This window comes from Microtus ochrogaster, chromosome 19 (genome assembly GCF_000317375.1).
Source record: "Microtus ochrogaster isolate Prairie Vole_2 chromosome 19, MicOch1.0, whole genome shotgun sequence".
Taxonomy (NCBI): Eukaryota; Metazoa; Chordata; class Mammalia; order Rodentia; family Cricetidae; genus Microtus; species Microtus ochrogaster.
In genome coordinates this window covers 62515761-62534738 of record NC_022021.1, presented here as the reverse complement: position 1 = coordinate 62534738, position 18978 = coordinate 62515761, and the positions used below count along the sequence as shown (strand labels likewise).

Genomic DNA, 18978 nt, shown 5'->3' with positions numbered 1-18978 from the left:
ACCCATCTGATGAATAATGAACTTAGCTATTCAAATATCTGAATGACAAACCAGCTTCCACGTCAGGTGCTTTAAAAACCTCTGTGACTTCATAAATGTTGCTGTGAATGTGGCTTGTTTTGGTGGTTGTCGAATCTGGAGTACTTATTAGTTCTAATGTATGAAAAGATCCCGCAAATTTCATTCTGCTGGCCTTGCTAGAAGCTTGCCAGCCTCCTCTGTAAACTAATCTCTGAATTCTAGTCATATGTCCCGAGGCCACTGAGCTCCATGTTAACATTGTTTCAATTCGCTGGCTTTATAAGTGATTTGGTAATGATCAGCTACAGAAACGAAAGGATGCAGCAAAAAATAGCTGGATATTAAAAGAATGCGTAGATATTGTAGCTAGCCCCCATAGCCATCTTAGTTGCTCTTGCCCTTTAATGATGAGCACTCGTTGATGTTTGCTCGACTATCCCATGTTTACTGTGGTTTTTCAACTGTTTTATGATTTAGTCTCAGAAGAAGGGACAGCAGTCACAGTTCCTGCAAAGCCGTAACTTGAAATGCATAGCCTTATGTGAAGGTGAGTGCCTGCGCCTCCCACCCTAGCTCCTGCTATCCTAACTGAAGTGTAGTTGCAGAGTGCTCATCGTGGGTTAGTGAGGTATTGTTCCTTAAGACCGTCCCAGCATGCACTGTGGAAAATGAGCACAGTTGAGACTGCAGAGGTCAAAACCAAAGTGCAGAACTGGCGTGGGTCAGACGGCGCCATATTGTTCCTGGCCATTTTCCTGAATGTAATTCAACTTTCAGACAGTGTGATTCTTCTGAACTCAGTACAGACAGATTGAGAGGTGGTTTGCAAGATTATATTTTCTCTGTTCTTGTTCTAAGGCTACCAGTCACCTTTTCTTTGTGTCAGGACTGTCAGCTGCCATTAGTGTCTTGATTTTCAACACCTGACTGTTCCATGGGACACAAAGTTGCTGTCTGCCTTAAATCAGGACCAGTGTGTTTCTGATAACAGTCCAATGATTTCTTTCCTTGTGAGGTGGCCTTTTGTTGATTTTACTTACAATTATTGATAACTGCTATGGTTAGGCATCCATTACATGTTCATTTGGACCACTATTTTTGCGTTTAGATTTCAGAGAGAAGGAAGGTAGTTACTTAATATGAGTTTCTATTCCTTTAAAACTAAGTAGCTCTGTGATTTCATCTCCTCTTGCAGTGATCACATCACCTGACCTGCACAAACATGGAGAGATATGGGTTGTCCCAAATACGGATCATGTCTGCACACGATTCTTTTTTGTGTAAGTCTAAATGATCACATTTATTAATTGCTTATGCTTCTACAAATGAAACAGTGGCTGCAGTATTATTTTCTCATGTTAATTGCCAAATATAACAAATGACTAATTGAACTTCTCATGAATCTAATGATTGTAGCATTTCAATAAGCTTATTTAGGAAAGTGATGGCTGCATGCTGCTAATCTGGTATTATGTACTTTGATGATGAAAGATTTTTAGAACTGGGGACAGAGAAGGCAATAATGAAAGTATTCTATAAAAAAATGATTTACGTTTCACATAATATGGGCTGGCAAGGTACTGTGTGTTGGCCAGTGTATATGCTGGCACACAAGAAGACAAGCATTTTTTCGTTCCAGATCAACGGCTGCACTAAGCCAGCCACTTCGCCTCTGCAGCCCCACTCCCCTGTCTGGCTACACCTCTTTCCTGACCTTAGCACAGAAAGGATTTCAGGAAAGAACTGAGTTATTGGTTTTATTGTTTATGGAGTTTCTAAAAACACAGTGAAAAGTGATGTGGGTTATTTTATAAACACATCAAAGTGATGGCATCAAAATTGCTGCCATCCCTTACAGGCCCACAGGTCCCTGCGTGTTTTGTGTCTGATCCATGAGCATGCGGCCAGGTTGTTCACTGAGACAGATTCTATGAAAACTCTAATTTTCTTGTGGCATTTACTTACTGACTATAGATTTCACAGCAGTGGATATAACAGCCAGTACTCTGGTTTTTTTATCAGGTAGTTTGAATTCCAATGCAACAGAAATTAAGAAGAACAATCACCAGGTTGCATAACCTCTCAAAGCTCCATTGGCAAAATGAGAACAGTATGCCTACCTGCATCAGTTAGAGTCTCAACAGGAACAAGCAGATGGCTCACAAAGAACATGGTGCTTTTATTACCCACAATTAGATGGTTTGCAAAGGCATAACTGTGGGGCAGCAGGATCCAGTAGCAGTGGGATTCTTAGACATCCTCAGGTCCAGGTGGTTCAGACAGGAAGCAATCCTGCCAAAATCCACCTGACCAAACCCCACTCAAAGTGGAGGCCAGTGGAGCACAAGGCTAAAGGCCATGCAGGTCAATCCTTGAGGGTCGAATGACATCAGAGAAGGGTTCTGAGGACCTGTGGCTACTAGGAAAGCTGTTGGTATACATTACCTTATACGATTAATCTGAGATTAAGTTAAGCCAATGTAGGTCTCCACTGCAAAGCTCATAAAACATTCTTCTCTCTCTCTCTCTTTTTTTCTTGGCTAGTTAGTTATTATCCATTGTTGGAAGTTTGGCCCTCTGGAAAGCAGCCTTCAATTACAAAATTACCTCATTGAATAGACTTGAGATGTTGATAAAAAAATAACTCCAGGTCTTTTTGTGTGATCTCTCTCTTTTTTTTAACTTACAAAAATACAGAACATTTACCGAGCATGACAGTTTTGCATACCTGAGTCGTTCAATTTCCTATATGTCTTTTTGATATTTTCATCAGCTAAATACATAAATCACATGTAAGGTATTAATTATGGGAGATGAGAACGCCCGTTCTCCTTAGAAGCGAAGAGAGGGGAGAAATCCATCTGATGGAAACTGGTGCACCCAGATGCTTTCAAAATGACACAAAACGGGGGTTATTAAGATCATTTTCATTGCTTTATCCACACAAATGAGATGTCATCCTTTCTCTTCACAAGCTCAGTAGACGAGACTCATTAGATAAGACTGATAAATTCAGAGCACACCAAAGCGAGAATACATTCAGTCATTATTCTACATTCTAATTACAGCTTTTAGTATCTTTCTTCATAAAGGACACAACCACAGGTCCTTGTGGCGCACCTCCCCTATGAGTGTAGCATCTAGGAAAAGAGAAAGTGGATGAAAATGAAAGAAAGCAACCGTCAGGCAAAAGCTTAGTTTAAAAAAGTTTTTTGCTTGTTTGTTTACATTGTGTGTCCACTGATGCTAGGAGCTTTGCGTGATGATGCAGATGTAAGTTCATACGCATTTCTTACAAGGAGTCAATGAAAATTCAGTTTCCACGCTACTCTAACTTCCCAGAACTATGGTGGTTGCAAGGTAGTCATTTAGTGTCTTACTCAAAAATTTATCCAGCATCTCATCTCTCCAGCATCTCAGTAACACAGAAGAGAAAACTAAAGGGAACCCCTAGGGGACAGACAGATGCATAACAGAGAGGCATGCTAGGAAGCAGACTGGTGTGTAACAAGGTATTAAAATAATACTAAAAGGACTGAACTGCTTTGGGGAGGAAAGATAGAAGTTTGGAAGCTATTTTCCAGGAAATCCCTGGATGACCAAGAATAAATATTTTAGGCAAAATATAGTCAGTCATTCAGATATTATGACCAGATTCCTGCCTATTTCTAGTTATAAAAATTGTAAAGTTTGATTTCCCACCAACTTGGAGACCCGTGTGCAAACATATTGGGACCTTTTATGCGTAAAACTGAGAGAGCTGATTTCCAAGGGGCCATAAGGTGGGTTGCGGGAGAAGACCAAGCACACAGAATTGTAGGGCACACTTAGTGAAGTGTCAGCCCCCCTCACAGTCCTGAGTCACACTCACTGTGTAGCACAGGCTCGTCTCTTGCTCCCAGCAATCCTCCCACTTCAGCCCTCTGAGTACTGGGATAATAAATCTATACCACACCAGACCTTGTAAGTTATTTCACAATGAACAAGAGGATTTTTTAAAGATAGAGATGAGAATTTGCCATTGTAATTTTTCATAATTAGGATAAATTAATAAAATCAGGGGTGGTTAATTGACCTGGCAGGTGGCCAGGTGTGGGCTCCCCCAGTTTCCATCACTGCACAGGAAATGGCCAGGAAGGGTGGGAGGATGCCCTGTCTCTAACTAAGCAGTGTGTGGGCCCAAGGTAAGATGTGGTCTGCAATGAGAGCCTACGTGGGCGGGGCCCCAATGCTCCCAGCATCTCCACAGTTGGTGGAGTCAATTGTGAACGGTCCATGTACTTTGATTAGGAAGTAAATGTAGAGTATGGAGCCAACCCTATTTCTGAAAACATTTGAGCACGTTTACAAGCATAATGGTGGGAAGGATCACATGAAACGTTTTCTCTGCAGAAAATAGGGCCAGACATGCCGGGTCCTTGGATCGAGCAGATCTATGTAGTTGTATATAAATCTCAGGGTTTCCTCTTTAGCTCATTCCACCTTTTAAGGGGTTAGTTCAGCTATCCCCTCTTCTCTAAAATTTCTAGAAAATTCGACTAGAAGATTGTGGTGCCTTGGTGCTCCTGTGGCTCATGACAGAACTTGCTCTTAAAATTTAGCTCATTCTTCTTCAGATGGAATGAAAATTCTTGAAACAAAGTTTCCTTCCCTTGTCTCTCTCTGCCCCACATCCATCCCTGCAGCGTTTTGTATCTGACTGACACCGACTCTTTAGTAACTCTTCCCTTTTTCTTTCTGTCTTTCGTGAGACAGGGTCTTACTATGTAATCAGTAGTGCCCTTTGAACTGAGCCATGGCCCTGGTGCCTCAGCTTCCTAAATGCAGGGATTATATATAGTTTTGACATAGCATTGAAAAAGTGAAACTGTTTTAGGCCCATACAAGAATGTATAAAATAAGAAATTTATAATGACCATTAGGTAAAATAAGCATCATTTTTAATTATGAGTTTGTAAAAGGTAGACACTGCTCAACTGTAGACATCCACAGGAAAATTAGAAAATGACAAAATTAGAAGACAGAACATCGCCTTTGCCAGTAAAGGCATCTGTGTGTGAATCATAAACACAGATAGGGCCGAGGAACTGTGCTGGATCTCTGGTGTATCACAAACCCAGTCTGTCTCCGCCCCGGCTCCCTTTCTAGCCTCTAAGCTGTCCACTGTGGCTGCAGCTTACCCGAGAGAGTCTCGGTGACTCACACACTGACACCTTCATCCTCTCATCTTTGCCGTGCCATGCACCGTAAGCGGAGGGGAGGCTGGTGTGCAGCTGCTGACCCACCATGGTGGCTGCTTTCATGCCTTGGGTTGCTGAGCTTCACACCCCACAGCCGTACTCTGTGATTTCCACTATTGAGGTTCTGTTCTTTCTCTGTGAAGCATAGATTCTGTCCTGCACACTCATATCTGTGTGCCTAATTCTCACTCCTCATCCAAGTCTTCCTTCATGCCTCCTTCCTTCCAGAAGCCTCACGGTGCTTCTGTTTGGTGTGAACTGGGTAATGACCAGTGCATGTTTCTGTTGTATTATCCGTTTTTAAGCATGACCTTCTTTCTTGCTCTGCATCTTTGCAGTCTCGTACAATGTGAGTCCGTTTGTCTTTGGTACCTGGTGTTTGTCCGGTAGGGAGAGTGAAGGCCTGCATTTTAACTTCTCAATGACTATTTATTCTCAAACATCCTAACAATACCTTTAAAAAATTAGTATATACAAAGTGGAACCCATTATTTAAAACCCCCTTTGTAACTCCTCAATAACTCTTATCTATGCAGTAATTTCATATATCAAACACTAAAAGCTGAGCTGTGGTTTTCCATGTTCTTTCTCTTCCTAAGTTTTATTTTTTTACTGTTCTCTCCTATCAATACTTTTATCCCTGTAGCTCTAAAACTGTCTCCCACGGGATTTATCAGAAAGCTCTTGTTCCCCTGCTTTTAATTTCATTGCCCTCAAAACTAATTTTGTACAATGAGAGATTTATTAAGTATTGCGATTTTTAGACTGATGATTCAGATTTAATATGCAGAAATTTAAGACAAGAAAAAAAAAGGAGAAACACTAGTCTACTTTTGAAGCCCTAAGACATTTGCGTGCTAAGCAACTGCTCAAACTCATAGCTGCATTCCTGGCCCCTGTTCTTCAGAGCAAACTCAAGCATAGTGTTTTTTACCTGCTCTGACTTCCTTGTCAGAAATCACATGCAAAATTAACCTTTAGATTTGCAATTGTCTCTGTACTCCTAAACTGCCTCATCCCTGCCTCGCCACTGTAGGGTGTGTGTGTGTGTGTGTGTGTGTGTGTGTGTGTGTGTGTGTGTGTGATATTCTGTTCCCTTCCCTCATGAAGTTCTCCTCATGCTTAGATACTCAGGTCACAGATGGTTTACACGGAAGCAATTAGTGCATATTGGTTGGAAGAATCTATAAAACATGGGGCTGGAGAGATGGCACAGTGGTTAAGAGCATTGCCTGCTCTTCCAAAGGTTCTGAGTTCAATTCCTAGCAACCACATGGTGGCTCACAACCATCTGTAATGAGGTCTGGTGCCCTCTTCTGGCCTGCAGACATACACACAGACAGAATATTGTATACATAATAAATAAATAAATATTAAAAAAAAGAATCTACAAAACAGTGATCTATTTTAATGAAGAGATTATATGTGAGTATAATGTGTTTTAGATGTATTACATAGGTGGCATCTATGGGAAATGATATTAAAAAAGACGCAAGGATTGGAAGTCTGGAGATGAAATTTTAGGAATCAATACGTGGATGGTAGTTAAAACTGGGGAGAGGTTGAAAGGGTTGACCAAGTTTAATATATCCAGGAGAAAAGGAACTGGAATTCACTGGAATTCATTGTGTTCTGGAAATCATTAAGCTACGATGCAGAAGAAGAAGAAGGAGAGTCAAAGAGATTAAAAATAATAATCAGAAGCTAGGTAGCTAAGAAATGAAACAATGTAGCTGAGAGACAGAGGCAGAGATAAAGAAGCAAGCAAGCAATAGTGTGATGAGCTATATGTTACATGTTATACCCAAAGGAGACAACATCCCCTGAGTGCATCAACCAGGAGACCTGGAAAGAGTTTTCCTGACTTAAGTAGAACATTAAGGTCAGGAGGGAAAACGTAGACAGGACAGCCAAAAATGGGACATGACCATGATTTACAGACAAATCCTATTCACAGGTCAATTTCACATTGCACAGAGAGCAGAGATAGCAGTGTTTAAGCTGAATGTCAGTTAGGGTAAGCATGAAAGTCCAGTTTGCATAGGATGCCAGGGGTGTGGAGAGTGTACCGAAACTGTAACCAAAAAGAAACCAATTTGAAGGAGACAATTTAAGTCACATGGAGGCGATAATCTGGAGTTGGAAGGTCACAACCACCAGAAATGTTGCGAGCTGCCGCTCTGCTTCTCTCCCCTGGCAGGATGGTTTTCTCTGTGTCTATTCAACTCTTCTCTCAGCCTCCAATCTTCGGATCCAAGGTCTGGAGAGTTTATCTTGTGTTTTCACAATAAAACACGGTTACCCTTCTATATGCCAGGCCAACCTGCTCCATCTTTTAAGAAATAAGAACACAGCATCCTCGTTTATGCGAAAACAGTCAATATGGTTTTTTAGTGCTTCTATTAGAGTAACAAATTTTATTACGACTCTTCATACATGTACATAATGCATTTCAATTGTTTTCTACCCTTGCATTCTCTGACCCTCTCCACCTCCTATCAATCCCCTTTCTTTTCTTAATTATAAGGTAATATGTTTTCTTAAAGGATACCTTTATACAACATCTGCCCCCAGACATCTGATTTAGTTTGAAGAACTGTAACATATTTTCTAATTCCTTTTTAAATTTATTTCTTATATATGCATATGCATGTTCTTATGTGAACTTATGTGTGCCATGTCCAAGTAGGTGTTCTCATAGGCCAGAAGGTATCAAATTTCCCGGAAGTGAAGTTTTATGCAAGTGGTTGTTTGTGAGCCACTTGATGTGGACACTGGGAAGCAAACCTGAGTCTTAATCAAAAGCAGTGTTTGTTCTTTTATAATTTTAATGTGGCATTTACTGTTTGATTTCCTGAGAAAATATTAGTGTTTGGATTATGTACCATGCATTTTAAGAACTCCCATCTTACAATAATGTTACAACACTGGTTAGAATAAGAAGGGCAAGTTGTAACTAGAATAGTAAAATTGTATGGTAAGAACTAAACAGATTCATCAATATCCTGGACCAGCTCCAGTCTTGAAACTTGGACTGGATTCAAGTGGAATCATCTCTTGGTCTTTAAGCAGTCTTGTTCTGTGTTCCAGTGTTTTATTTTCCCACCTCGTGCTGTCTCAGGAGAATTTAAGTACAGCGAAGTAAAGACAGAGGCACACATTAATCTCCGGGACACTGTGCTTATGCCTCTGGTTATCTATTTTGCAGTAATTACCACTTCCCTGCAGCTTCTTTCTTGAAGGCATTTTTCAGTCACAAGATTAATTCATCACCTATTTCACTCTGAACATTGTCATTTCAGGTTTGAAAATTTGCTCTTTGGAAATTCGAATTGCCTACGTCAGCTTATTTGAGGAAATGAATTATCTAAGATGTAATTATTTCTTTCTCAAGCGCTTAGCAATCGCTGTCCTTTAGCATCATGTCCCCACTCTTGCTGCTAGGCTGAGCTGAACAGGCGTGCAGTCTTTGCAGCATAAATAAAACAATATCACGAACGAAAGAGAATGAGTTACCAGTTAAGAAATAACAGTGGAGCGCTGGTCATGCAAAGCAGTAGTCAGAAGGCGGGCATGAAGAGGACACAGGGATAGAATGTGAAGCCAGTGCAGCCAGTTGGGACAGGATAGCCGAGAAAGCAGTGCAGTGAAGATGTCCAGAACCCACGGCATAGAAAGATGAAGGCAGTGGGTTGTTCTGCAGTTGACGTCACAGCAGCTGTTAGGAAAGATGCTTGCACTGACAAAGACACATGTGTCCCTGCAAGTCTGGCAATGTGTTAGGTGGGATGAAGGACTTCACGTTGAAATGGAAGGAAGGGAATAAATTAAGGTATGGTGAAAAAGAACCAACTATGCCGAGTTTCCTCTTGAACACACATTAGATACTGCTTTAAAAAAAAAAAAATAACCCTGTGGTTTTGGTTCACAGGGTTTCCTTGTGTTGCTTCTAGGAATCAAACAACATTTGAAGTCATATAAACACTACCATTGTTATCCATGTTTCCCATTTCTGCTTTCTCTTGTAGCTATGAAGATGGCCAAGTGGGAGATGCCAATATCAACACACAGGAAGGAGGGATTCACAAAGAAATCCTCCGAGTAATTGGTAATCAGACTGCTACTGGTTAGAGAACACCGCTGGGCAGGATTTGAAAGCTTCCTCGGGTTCAGAGCTGGATTTTGAACTGAAGAAGATGATAAAAAATAATTTATTGTTATTATAAACAAAATTAACCCTTTGAATACCAATTTTTCTTTTCTTAGTATTTCTAAATATTTCATTAAATACCTAAAACGGTTTAAGATTTACCAATTGTAGGGTTATGAAATCTAGTAATAAACATTAAACAGCACTTAAACTCAAGTTTGGGTTGCATATACAATAAACAGATTGAAAAAACAGTTTTGTGCTGATGATATTTTTATATTAAATTCTTTAATTGGACATTTGGTATTATGTACTGCTATTTTAGGGTACTGAAATAGAATTGAGGTCATTTTATAATGGCTTTTAAATCTACCAGACAGTCCACAATAAGTACAATGTCTGCACGTTGTGGTGTGTTCAGTATGAGTCACACAAACATTTGAATGCTGTGGGAGGCATAGCCCTCTTCTCGTGTTTTCCCTTCTAAGACAGCAGTGAGCATCAGAGGCAGTGCCATGCCAGAAGGCATGCAGGACACTTGTCTGCAGATTTCACGTGTCAGAATGTGTGATTGTGCATATGCATGCTTGTTCACACATGTATTTTGACAACGGATGGATAGCTTCATCGTGCTGTCATGTAAGGAGCAAAAATCACAACCAATAAGCAGTAAATTTGGTCATAAACCACGATATGAGCCAAATTTGCTATAGTCCATTCACACACACACACACACACACACACACACACACACACACACAAATATTCACAGACCCATTTTTTTTCAGTTATTTGAAGCAATATCCCATTGGTTAATATAACTAATTTAAAATGTTATCTGAAACTCAACTCAGAAAAAGCAATGTTCCTGGTGATTTAAATCTGTGTTTACATACTCATATGATTAAAAAAAAGTGGCAGGGCACAGAATTAAGAAACAGAAAGTGCACACTTTTTATTTCTTCTAATGGAGTTTATTTGTACCATATCTGTATTTTTATATTTTTCATCTGCTACCTCTGCTTATTTTTTTCATATTGAGAAAGAAGATAAACTGTCTAGCTTCTTTTACATTAAAAGAACACAAGCTTACAGAAAGAAGCTCACCCCATCTTTCAGCTCTTCTTTGACTCATGTGCCCATCAAATCCTTTCTGTTCCTTTGAGTCTTAGGGTCATAGGCATTTCAAGTTTTAACTGACAGTGTTTATTTTGCCGTTGGAATCAGGGCATTCATGAAAGCAGTTTGATTAGTGAGTCTGCCACTTGATTCAAATCCTGAATCACAGCCTATATCTGATTTTAATTTATGTAGACAGAAAAAAATACAAGTGTGTCATCATTTGCAAGTGTGGTGTGATAACTTGTGTGTTTATTTCCTTTGGCATAAAAGGTGAGAGATGGGCCATGTATAATGTCAGAGGTTACAGTTTAGGAAGATTTTTACTGATACTTTGTTTTTCTTCTATTGTAAATAATTGAAATGCTAGTACTTCTACAAAAATACAAAATTGAAGAGGTTAAGAGTCTAATCAGCTTCATAGTGTCTAATTAAAGAAGCATCAACCTGTTCTGACTTGTGCCTCTGAACTATGGAGTAACATTATCCTGGTAGAGCGTTTATTGAGTGGTCAGTGACCAGGTATTTGAAGACTTTTGTGCAATGAGAATACCATTGCTTTTTTCTACTGGATCTCCTAAGTCATTGTAACAGTATTTTGAGATCTTTTCTAGGCAACAATAACACAAAGAAATAATTTTGTGGGACATTCTACACACGATAAAAATAGAAAGATGTAACTCCTAAGTTTAAAAGGGGGGATGTCTTAGAATCCCCTCCTATTAGGCCGTCTGTGAGGAACCTCCAGGAAGGCTGGAGAATGCTTTCTAGCTTAATTGGAAAACTGCTGACCTGATGAATTATGCCTTTGCTTAATAGGTGAGTGATCTGTAAGGAGTGGAGCCCTAGAATCTGCAGGGTCACCTGTGCTTGTACTCAAGGGACATAATTTAGAGGAGGGAAAACTGGCATCAAAAACTTCTACTGCCAATTTAAGAGTACAAGAAAATTTCCCTATCCAAGTAGAAAAAGTAAATGGTAGTTTGATACTCACTAAATACACATAGTGATAGGCATTTTATGACAATTAAATGAGATGTCTTATAATGATCATCAAGTTGTATTACTTTGCCAAAATTAGTTTCCAAAAATTGCATCAGAACTTTTATAAGCACATATTCTAAAAAGAATAAACTTTTGTTAACATTTTGAAATTGGAACTGCTATGATACTCTAATGAAAATGCTTATATTTCTAAAGGATCTAATTTCTAATACCATTAGTATGTGAATATCTTACATCCAAAACTCAAGCAGGTCTCTAAGAGATTCAACCACCTCTATCATTCCTATGACTCAGCCACCCATTCTGGTATTAGTGTTTGATGATTCTAGACAGTTGAGATAGTATTACATATTAATAATCATTGGAATCTACCCATTGTCTTTTATAACAGTAATATTAGTTCTGTTGTTATTGAAACTCAGCATTGCTTTATTAAGGAAGGCTTCATTCTTGAAGTAGAGTGTGAAGACATTTTTTTCCTGCATGGCTGATTTTATGGAACCTTTCATTAGGAAGAAGTCTTCCTCTTTCACTACAAAAGAGAGACGAAATAACTGGAAGTGGAAGAGGAGGAAAGTGTAATAATACAGAATTGATCCAGTACTGCAGAGTGTATCATGGGGAAGCACTTTGGTGTGCCCAGGAGTGAGTTATGCTGCTGGTTCATCTCAGCAGATGTTGGGTTTGAAGCTTTTTACATTCTAAACTTGAATTGTAAGAATGCCATATCCTTAGAGTTCTGTGAACTACTGTAGAACATGAATCCAAATTGCTATAAATGTTCCTGTTTGGGAATTTCAAGAACTTGCAGTAGAAATCCCCCAGTTTTCCTCTCCTCTATTGAAAGAAAGCACACATTTAATATGGAAGTATATAATTTTTAAATTAATATCACTTGAAGAATTTTAGCAGTACTTATAACATTTCATTAATCATAATTTGCTTCAGGGCATGAGATTTCAGAAAGCATTCAGGAAAAAGTCACCCACAACTTTTCATCAGATAGTAATTTAATATCATAAAGATATCGCTCAACCTTGGATCATCTCTCACCCAAATAAGTAAAAGTTTCACGGTAGCCTCTGAAGCACATTAAAGAAACATAATAGTCTAATGCCCTGCTGGATTCTTCATTCTAACACTACCTCAGCACTAAAGAGAGACTGCTTGTCAAGGCAAATTGGTTTCCAGAATAAGAAACAGATACAGTTTTGCAAACACAAGTCATCAAATAATTCAACAGTTAAGACCATGGTAGACGCAGACATTGCCAATCTCCTCCCCACTCTGTAATGTAGGCAACAGTGATCAACGACATAGTTAACACTGAGGCGAGTTATTTGAAGGATTTAGTGGCATGAGAAGTTAATTAGTTCACTGTAAAGTTCGTTTTCTACCTGGGCTGCTTTCATGGCCGTTCACTTCAGAGTCACTAGCGGTTACCCACACGAAAGAGGTCAAAGCAAAACAACACAAGATAAGCCCAACTGCTGTGCCAGGATTCCAACCTGAATATTCACATATTTTGACAATTAACGCCTACTAAATTTTTGTCAGCTCACATATGAATTTGGTGTATATTATTACCCGGTAATTTTTTTCTTGGGGATTTTGTACACACTATGAAATATAGACTTAAGTTTTGATAGGTCAAAAGTATTTCAAGTAGCTTGTAGTCAAAACATATCCATGAGTGTGAAAAAGCTTTGTTGAAGAATAGATTACATTATACATTTACCAGCAAGTCAATAAAAAAATAGTGCTTATTTACATAGTCAACATAATTTAATGTTCTAAAAACAATTTCTTCAATCTACCCAATATTTAATGTATCATTTGAGATTTTAAAAACTGCAGCCACTCCTTTATGTAAACATTAAGGTATGCCTATGTTTCTTTGACTATCCAACCTTCTTTACAATAAATTTCTTGACTTTTGTGCACAGACTAGTATTGCAACCTGCTATTTAGCCTTTGGTGCCTTAGAGTTATTATAACTATTTAACAATATGTACATAATGTAAATACTGCCAAGAGATCACTAAGGCCAAATATTTTCTCTATTCCCTTTTTATTGCACTTGCTTTCTATTGCTCCTTCAGCCTCTTTTATTCTGCTTTGTAATAGTTCTAACATTGTAGCCAATGTAAATGTTTACTTTCAATAAAACTAAATTTGTTCAACCAGTCTATACGTGGGCACTGTTTGAAAGACTTGGGGAGACACCCATTACTCCTGTTGGTAAATCTTGCTTCTAAAATTCTACATATTGGATGGTTCTCAATAAACTCTAAACATGATGTTACCCTTTTGGCCTAAAATTTATTTTTAAAAAGGGAGGGCAAAGAAGCCCTTACAATTATTACCAATACAGTTGCAATAGGTATAATTGGAGATGAGATTGCTGTTACAGCTTCTGATTCTCTAGCAGTTCTGATTCAGAAGTAAAGTGTTGAAATGAGGTTTTTAGACATTTTATATGCTTCTACTCATAGTACCTGGGTAAATATCACCAGAAGCAATTCAACTGAATCATTTTTTTGAAGACTGATTAATCATGGCAAAAAAATTTTGAGGGAGAGTGGGAAGACAGTGAGATAGGGTTTCCTCCTTCACCTAGGCTGGCCAAATACTCAAATCAGGGTGGCCCAGAATTTACAGCAGCCCTTCTGCCCCTGACCTCCAAATGCTGTAATTACTGACCGTGAGACATGATGTTTAGTTGCAAGAAGATTTTTAGCATATATACTGCAGAAGTAAGCACACAAGAATTTCAAAGCACCACTTTTTAAATATATCACCTCATTAACTGAATAAGAGATTAGTCTTTGCATAAATACGACCCTCTAGACAGTAACAGTATAATGACTACCTGTTTATATTCTCCTAATAATTTTTGTGGTGCATTTATAATTGAGAAACTTTCAAGCAGCAAACTTCTGTTTCGTAGAGTTCGTTTCAGTACCTCAAGAAACAGCTGATAAGAATGCCAAATGCTGGTTGGTGTTCTGTGGAAAAATGGGAAAAGTTGGATTTGATATGCGGCTCATGAGTTAAAGTATACTTGTGAAACTATAGCAGGTTTGGGAATAATTCAAGAATAACATAAGCCTAATGATGCTAAATGAAAGTCAAATAATGGTGCTGCTGGAGAAAGAACAGATCATCTACATCAGAGTAGTGAGGAAAATAGCCCCAAACGCCCACAAGGTTAGCTGGATCAGCTCAAGGCTGAGACAGAAGAAAAAGGAAATCGTACCACAGGGAAAATAGTTCGAAAGACGTAAAGGTCTTAGGTGACCCCACAGAAGTCTTGAAAAGAAATTTACACCAAATGAAGAGAAAACTACACTCCAGGTGGTACTTTGAATTTGTAACTTGGGTACAGTGATTAGAGTTTTATCTGCTTGTTTGATCAAATGCTTTCACTGTTCTCACCCACAGCCTAGTACTCACTCTAGCCTGTCCAGGGCTGTCCAGGTTCATGAGACTTTGACAAATTCCGAGGTAACTGAAATCAAGACACCTTTGCCTCTTTTCAGATAAACAGACACGTTAGTTACGTCTCTATTTTGTTGAGTCCTTCAATTTTCAATAAGGTGTTTTCTACTCGAGAGCCCCGAGTAACTTCTGGGTCTTTCAGTCCCTGCAACATTTGCTTGGCTTTCTCTTCTTAGGAGCTATTCGAGAGTGTGGCTCTCAGTTCTAGCGTCGCTTCATTTCCCTTTCCTAGTTCTCAGCTGCCCTGCTTATGTAACGATCCCTGGCTAGTCCAGTGAAAAATCCTCTTTGCTTTTGAAAACTTACATGGGATGGTTTATTTAAGATTCACTCACTGAAAACTGGCTGAATCTTATTTGGCTTCTGCTTCTGTTCCCATATGTTAGTTCTTTAATCTGGACAAAAATACTTATAATTTGTCTAAGAAGACAAATATGTCATTCCCCTGTCCCCATCGAGTTTTAATATCATATGATTCAAAAATCACCAAGCATAGATCTCTTTTTGACTGAATGTTCAAGGACATTTGGCAGTAACCAAAGTTCTTACCAGTGAACCAAGAAATGATTTGACTACCTACTTCTTGACTTATGTCTGAAGAGAAATCAACTCTCTATTATTTTATTCCATTCTACCATCTAATCAGTTTTTATGCTCTGTTAATTTCCCTTCTATGTGTTGACTGTGTACTCAATTACCTTAAGTCATATTTGTAACTTCCTTTGTTAGGTTTTATGTGGGTTGTCCAAATGCCCTCCAAACCGCTCTGCATGACAGAATCCACTAGTGTTGGCCAGGAATAGACTCAACTCATGAATAATATTCATATTCTGCAGATGCTCCCTGAAGTCTCATATTACTCGGATGGAGCAACTGAACAGTTGACATAGCACACATTAGACCCTCCTGCCACGGTATGAATTCCAGATAATTGGGCACCTAGAGCTTCCTAATTGTCTGCTTTTCCCAGAACCTAAACCAGGATGATTTTCTAAAATCTAACTCTAATTTTGTGAGTCCCCTGTCCAAACACCTTCGATCTCTCATTCTCTTATGTACAAATTTCTCACCAACTTCCTACATATGGCCATTGAAGATCTGACCCCAGCCTCCCTCCAGCCCCCATCACCATTTTGCAATGGGACTGCATGGTTCACTTACAGTTTGAAGAGCCTGTTGTTTTCAGCATCCTCACACATGGTCTTTCCATGAGTCCCAATTTTTATCTCCAACATCTATTGACCACGAATGTGTTTTCATTTCTTCCAAAGTCGCCCTTCGTATTCAGTATCATCACGGCTCATCTTTCTCAGCACATCTGCTTCTTTCCCTATAATCATCAGGCTCAAATTATTTTGTTTTATTGTTTTTCATTAATATACAAAATAATTTTCTGTATTGTGATACAGTTGTGTGCTGCCCTGAGTGTCCTGGGAAGTTGAACCTGGGGAACCTCTAGAAGAACAGCCAGTGCTCTTTGTCTTTGAGTCATTGCTCCAGCCCCAGAATCAGATTCTTTACAGTATTTCCCCACTTGACCACATATGTACTGTATAAAATTCCAAATGCCCATATGCTAGAAATGGTTTTTAAAATAAGTAGCAGAATTAAAAGTATTTAGAATAGACATTCTAGTTGATATAAATCATTGTATTTATAAGTCTAAAAAATTTGCCCTTTGAGCAAATACAACAAAGTTACCTATCATTATTATCATCCTTATTATCATCATTATCATCCCTTCCACCTCTATTACTGCACAAAAGTACAGGCACCCGAGAACTGGAAGTGTCTATCAACTCTCCTTGTCATTCTTGAAGAAAATGTTTCCATATTAACTATACATTAAAGAAACCCAGACTGAAAGGTCATTTTGAGGACCCAGAACAAAACATAAAATCAGATACTTGCACGTTTATAATTTAGTGGTAGTAATTTGCATAATGGAAGGATTGTTGCTTTGCTAAATAATCGCCTTAAATAACGTACATCCCTGACATATTTAAGAGTTCATTTACAGGTCATTAGCTTCTTGACATACAAGAAAGTTGGATACTTTCTACCACTAATCTATCAATAAAAATAAATGAGTAATGGAATTAACACATCTGTAATTACAAGTCAGCGGGTAATTAAGGGTGCTTCCAAAGGAATTGCTTTCTTCTGACAAGCTATAAGTTATAACAGATCTGAATTTTATTGCATAGTACTCTGACATCCAACTTAATTTTGCAGCTATATAATTGGCAACATTTCCTTTTTTATGTGTTTCCTGGTTGACTTCTCGATGTCTATTTAATAGTTGTAAGTTACAGCAAAGCTAATTTTCTACTTCAGTTGTACAGCAGCCTTAGAGTGATTTAACTTTCCGTGGTTTTTTTCCTTGAAAAGTTTTCTCTAAGTTGCTGCCTGGTGCAAACATACTTGGAGTTGAAGATTGAATTCATGCCACTACTTCAAGTACATGCACACTTCTTGGCTTACACAATCATAAAAAAAAAAAAAACCAACAAAACCTCTCCAGACTCCACATCTATAACACTTTGTAATTCTTATTGAGTCTCAACTTGGAATTATCACCATTTCTAGGACTCTTTTGTAAAACAAACAAATAAATCAATATTAAGCTTCATGCCTAAATACTATCCTTTATCAATTGTAATAGTCTCTGTGTTAATATTATGCTTCACTGTGTATATTTACTCTGTTAAACGTTGAGTGTTTAATTTTTAAACATCATTTAATGGCTTTGTATTTCTATTAATATTACTGAAGAACATGAGAAAAGAGTGAGTCCAGTCTCACACCCTTACCTTTTTTTTTAGGAATACTTTCTTCTCTTTCCCCTATAAGAATAGCTTTGGGGAAGAGGCGATGGTCCCTACTGTGTATTTTACCGTAACGACTTAATGAATAACAGTTGATCCACCATTTCCATTTCATGGGAGTTTGCTTAGTTTGTTGGGTGTGAAAGATACTGCTGATTCATTGGACATGACGCATGGAAGGAGGCTGTGCATTAACATCAGAATGCATCTGAACACCACACAACTCACCTTTCAATACACAACGTTCAAAAACACACATAGAAACATATATGAAATTCCACTAGCATATTGATGCTTAGAATCAGTTCAATATCACCTGCTTACTGTTATCAAGTGTACTGTGTTCACTTACATGGTTCTGGTCATGAAAGTTTAGAGAAGCCTGCCAGCACATTTACCCATCGAAATACCACTTGAGTCTTCTGAATCCTTATCTCTGTTGAAGCCAACTCCCTTCCCAAAGCCACCATGGAAAGTGTGTCTCTTGCCTCTGTCAGCTCAAACATGACAAGATTAAATTCAGAATTTCTGACTCCTACTGTTGGTGCTAAAATTTTGTTATTTGTCTAAACACTGTTTTTCATGTATGGAATGTACTTGGTTATGACAAGTATTCTCTAGGAGATTGTCTTTCACCTTCAAGACAAGGCTTTTGCTTTAAAAGAGTTTAGAGGTCAGAAGAAGCTTTCTGCTAGAAGCGGTTGCATTCCAGTATCGTGGCTGCTATTACAGGTGAAGACACTGGATAGGAAACCTCTAGGTGCTCTCTTGCTCAGAAGATGCTGTGGGTTAATTCCCAAATGGGTCACACCTTCCATAGCATCTCAGCTTTGTGTGGAGTGTGTTGTGTTCCCTGTTTTCCCTCTCTGTCTCTGTATGATAAAAATCACCTGATTTACCCTTCAGTCTTAGCCAAGCTAAGATTCTCATTAATTCCTGAGCCTTGCAAACTCTGTAATTTTAATTTTATCTTTCCTTTATCCTCTCCTTCCCCCTAATCTTTTTTCTTTCTCTTTTTTCATTAGTTTTTTGAGAGTTTGGCAGTGTGTGTTTTGTTTATATTCATCCCTCCCCAATTCTTCAATCCTCTTCCCATGCCCACTTTTGGGTTCTG

General features: G+C 38.5%; 1 protein-coding gene across 1 annotated transcript in view; it reads left to right on the top strand.

The window, feature by feature from the left end:
- Positions 1-9665, top strand: part of Parp8 (poly(ADP-ribose) polymerase family member 8) — a 160317-nt gene extending 150652 nt beyond the window's left edge. The window contains exons 25-27 of the mRNA XM_005356827.3: positions 499-568; positions 1217-1301; positions 9290-9665. Coding sequence (XP_005356884.1) covers positions 499-568; positions 1217-1301; positions 9290-9392 — 258 coding nt within the window. The 3' untranslated portion in view covers positions 9393-9665. The remainder of the gene's footprint in view (positions 1-498; positions 569-1216; positions 1302-9289) is intronic.
- Positions 9666-18978: the final 9313 nt, after the last annotated feature.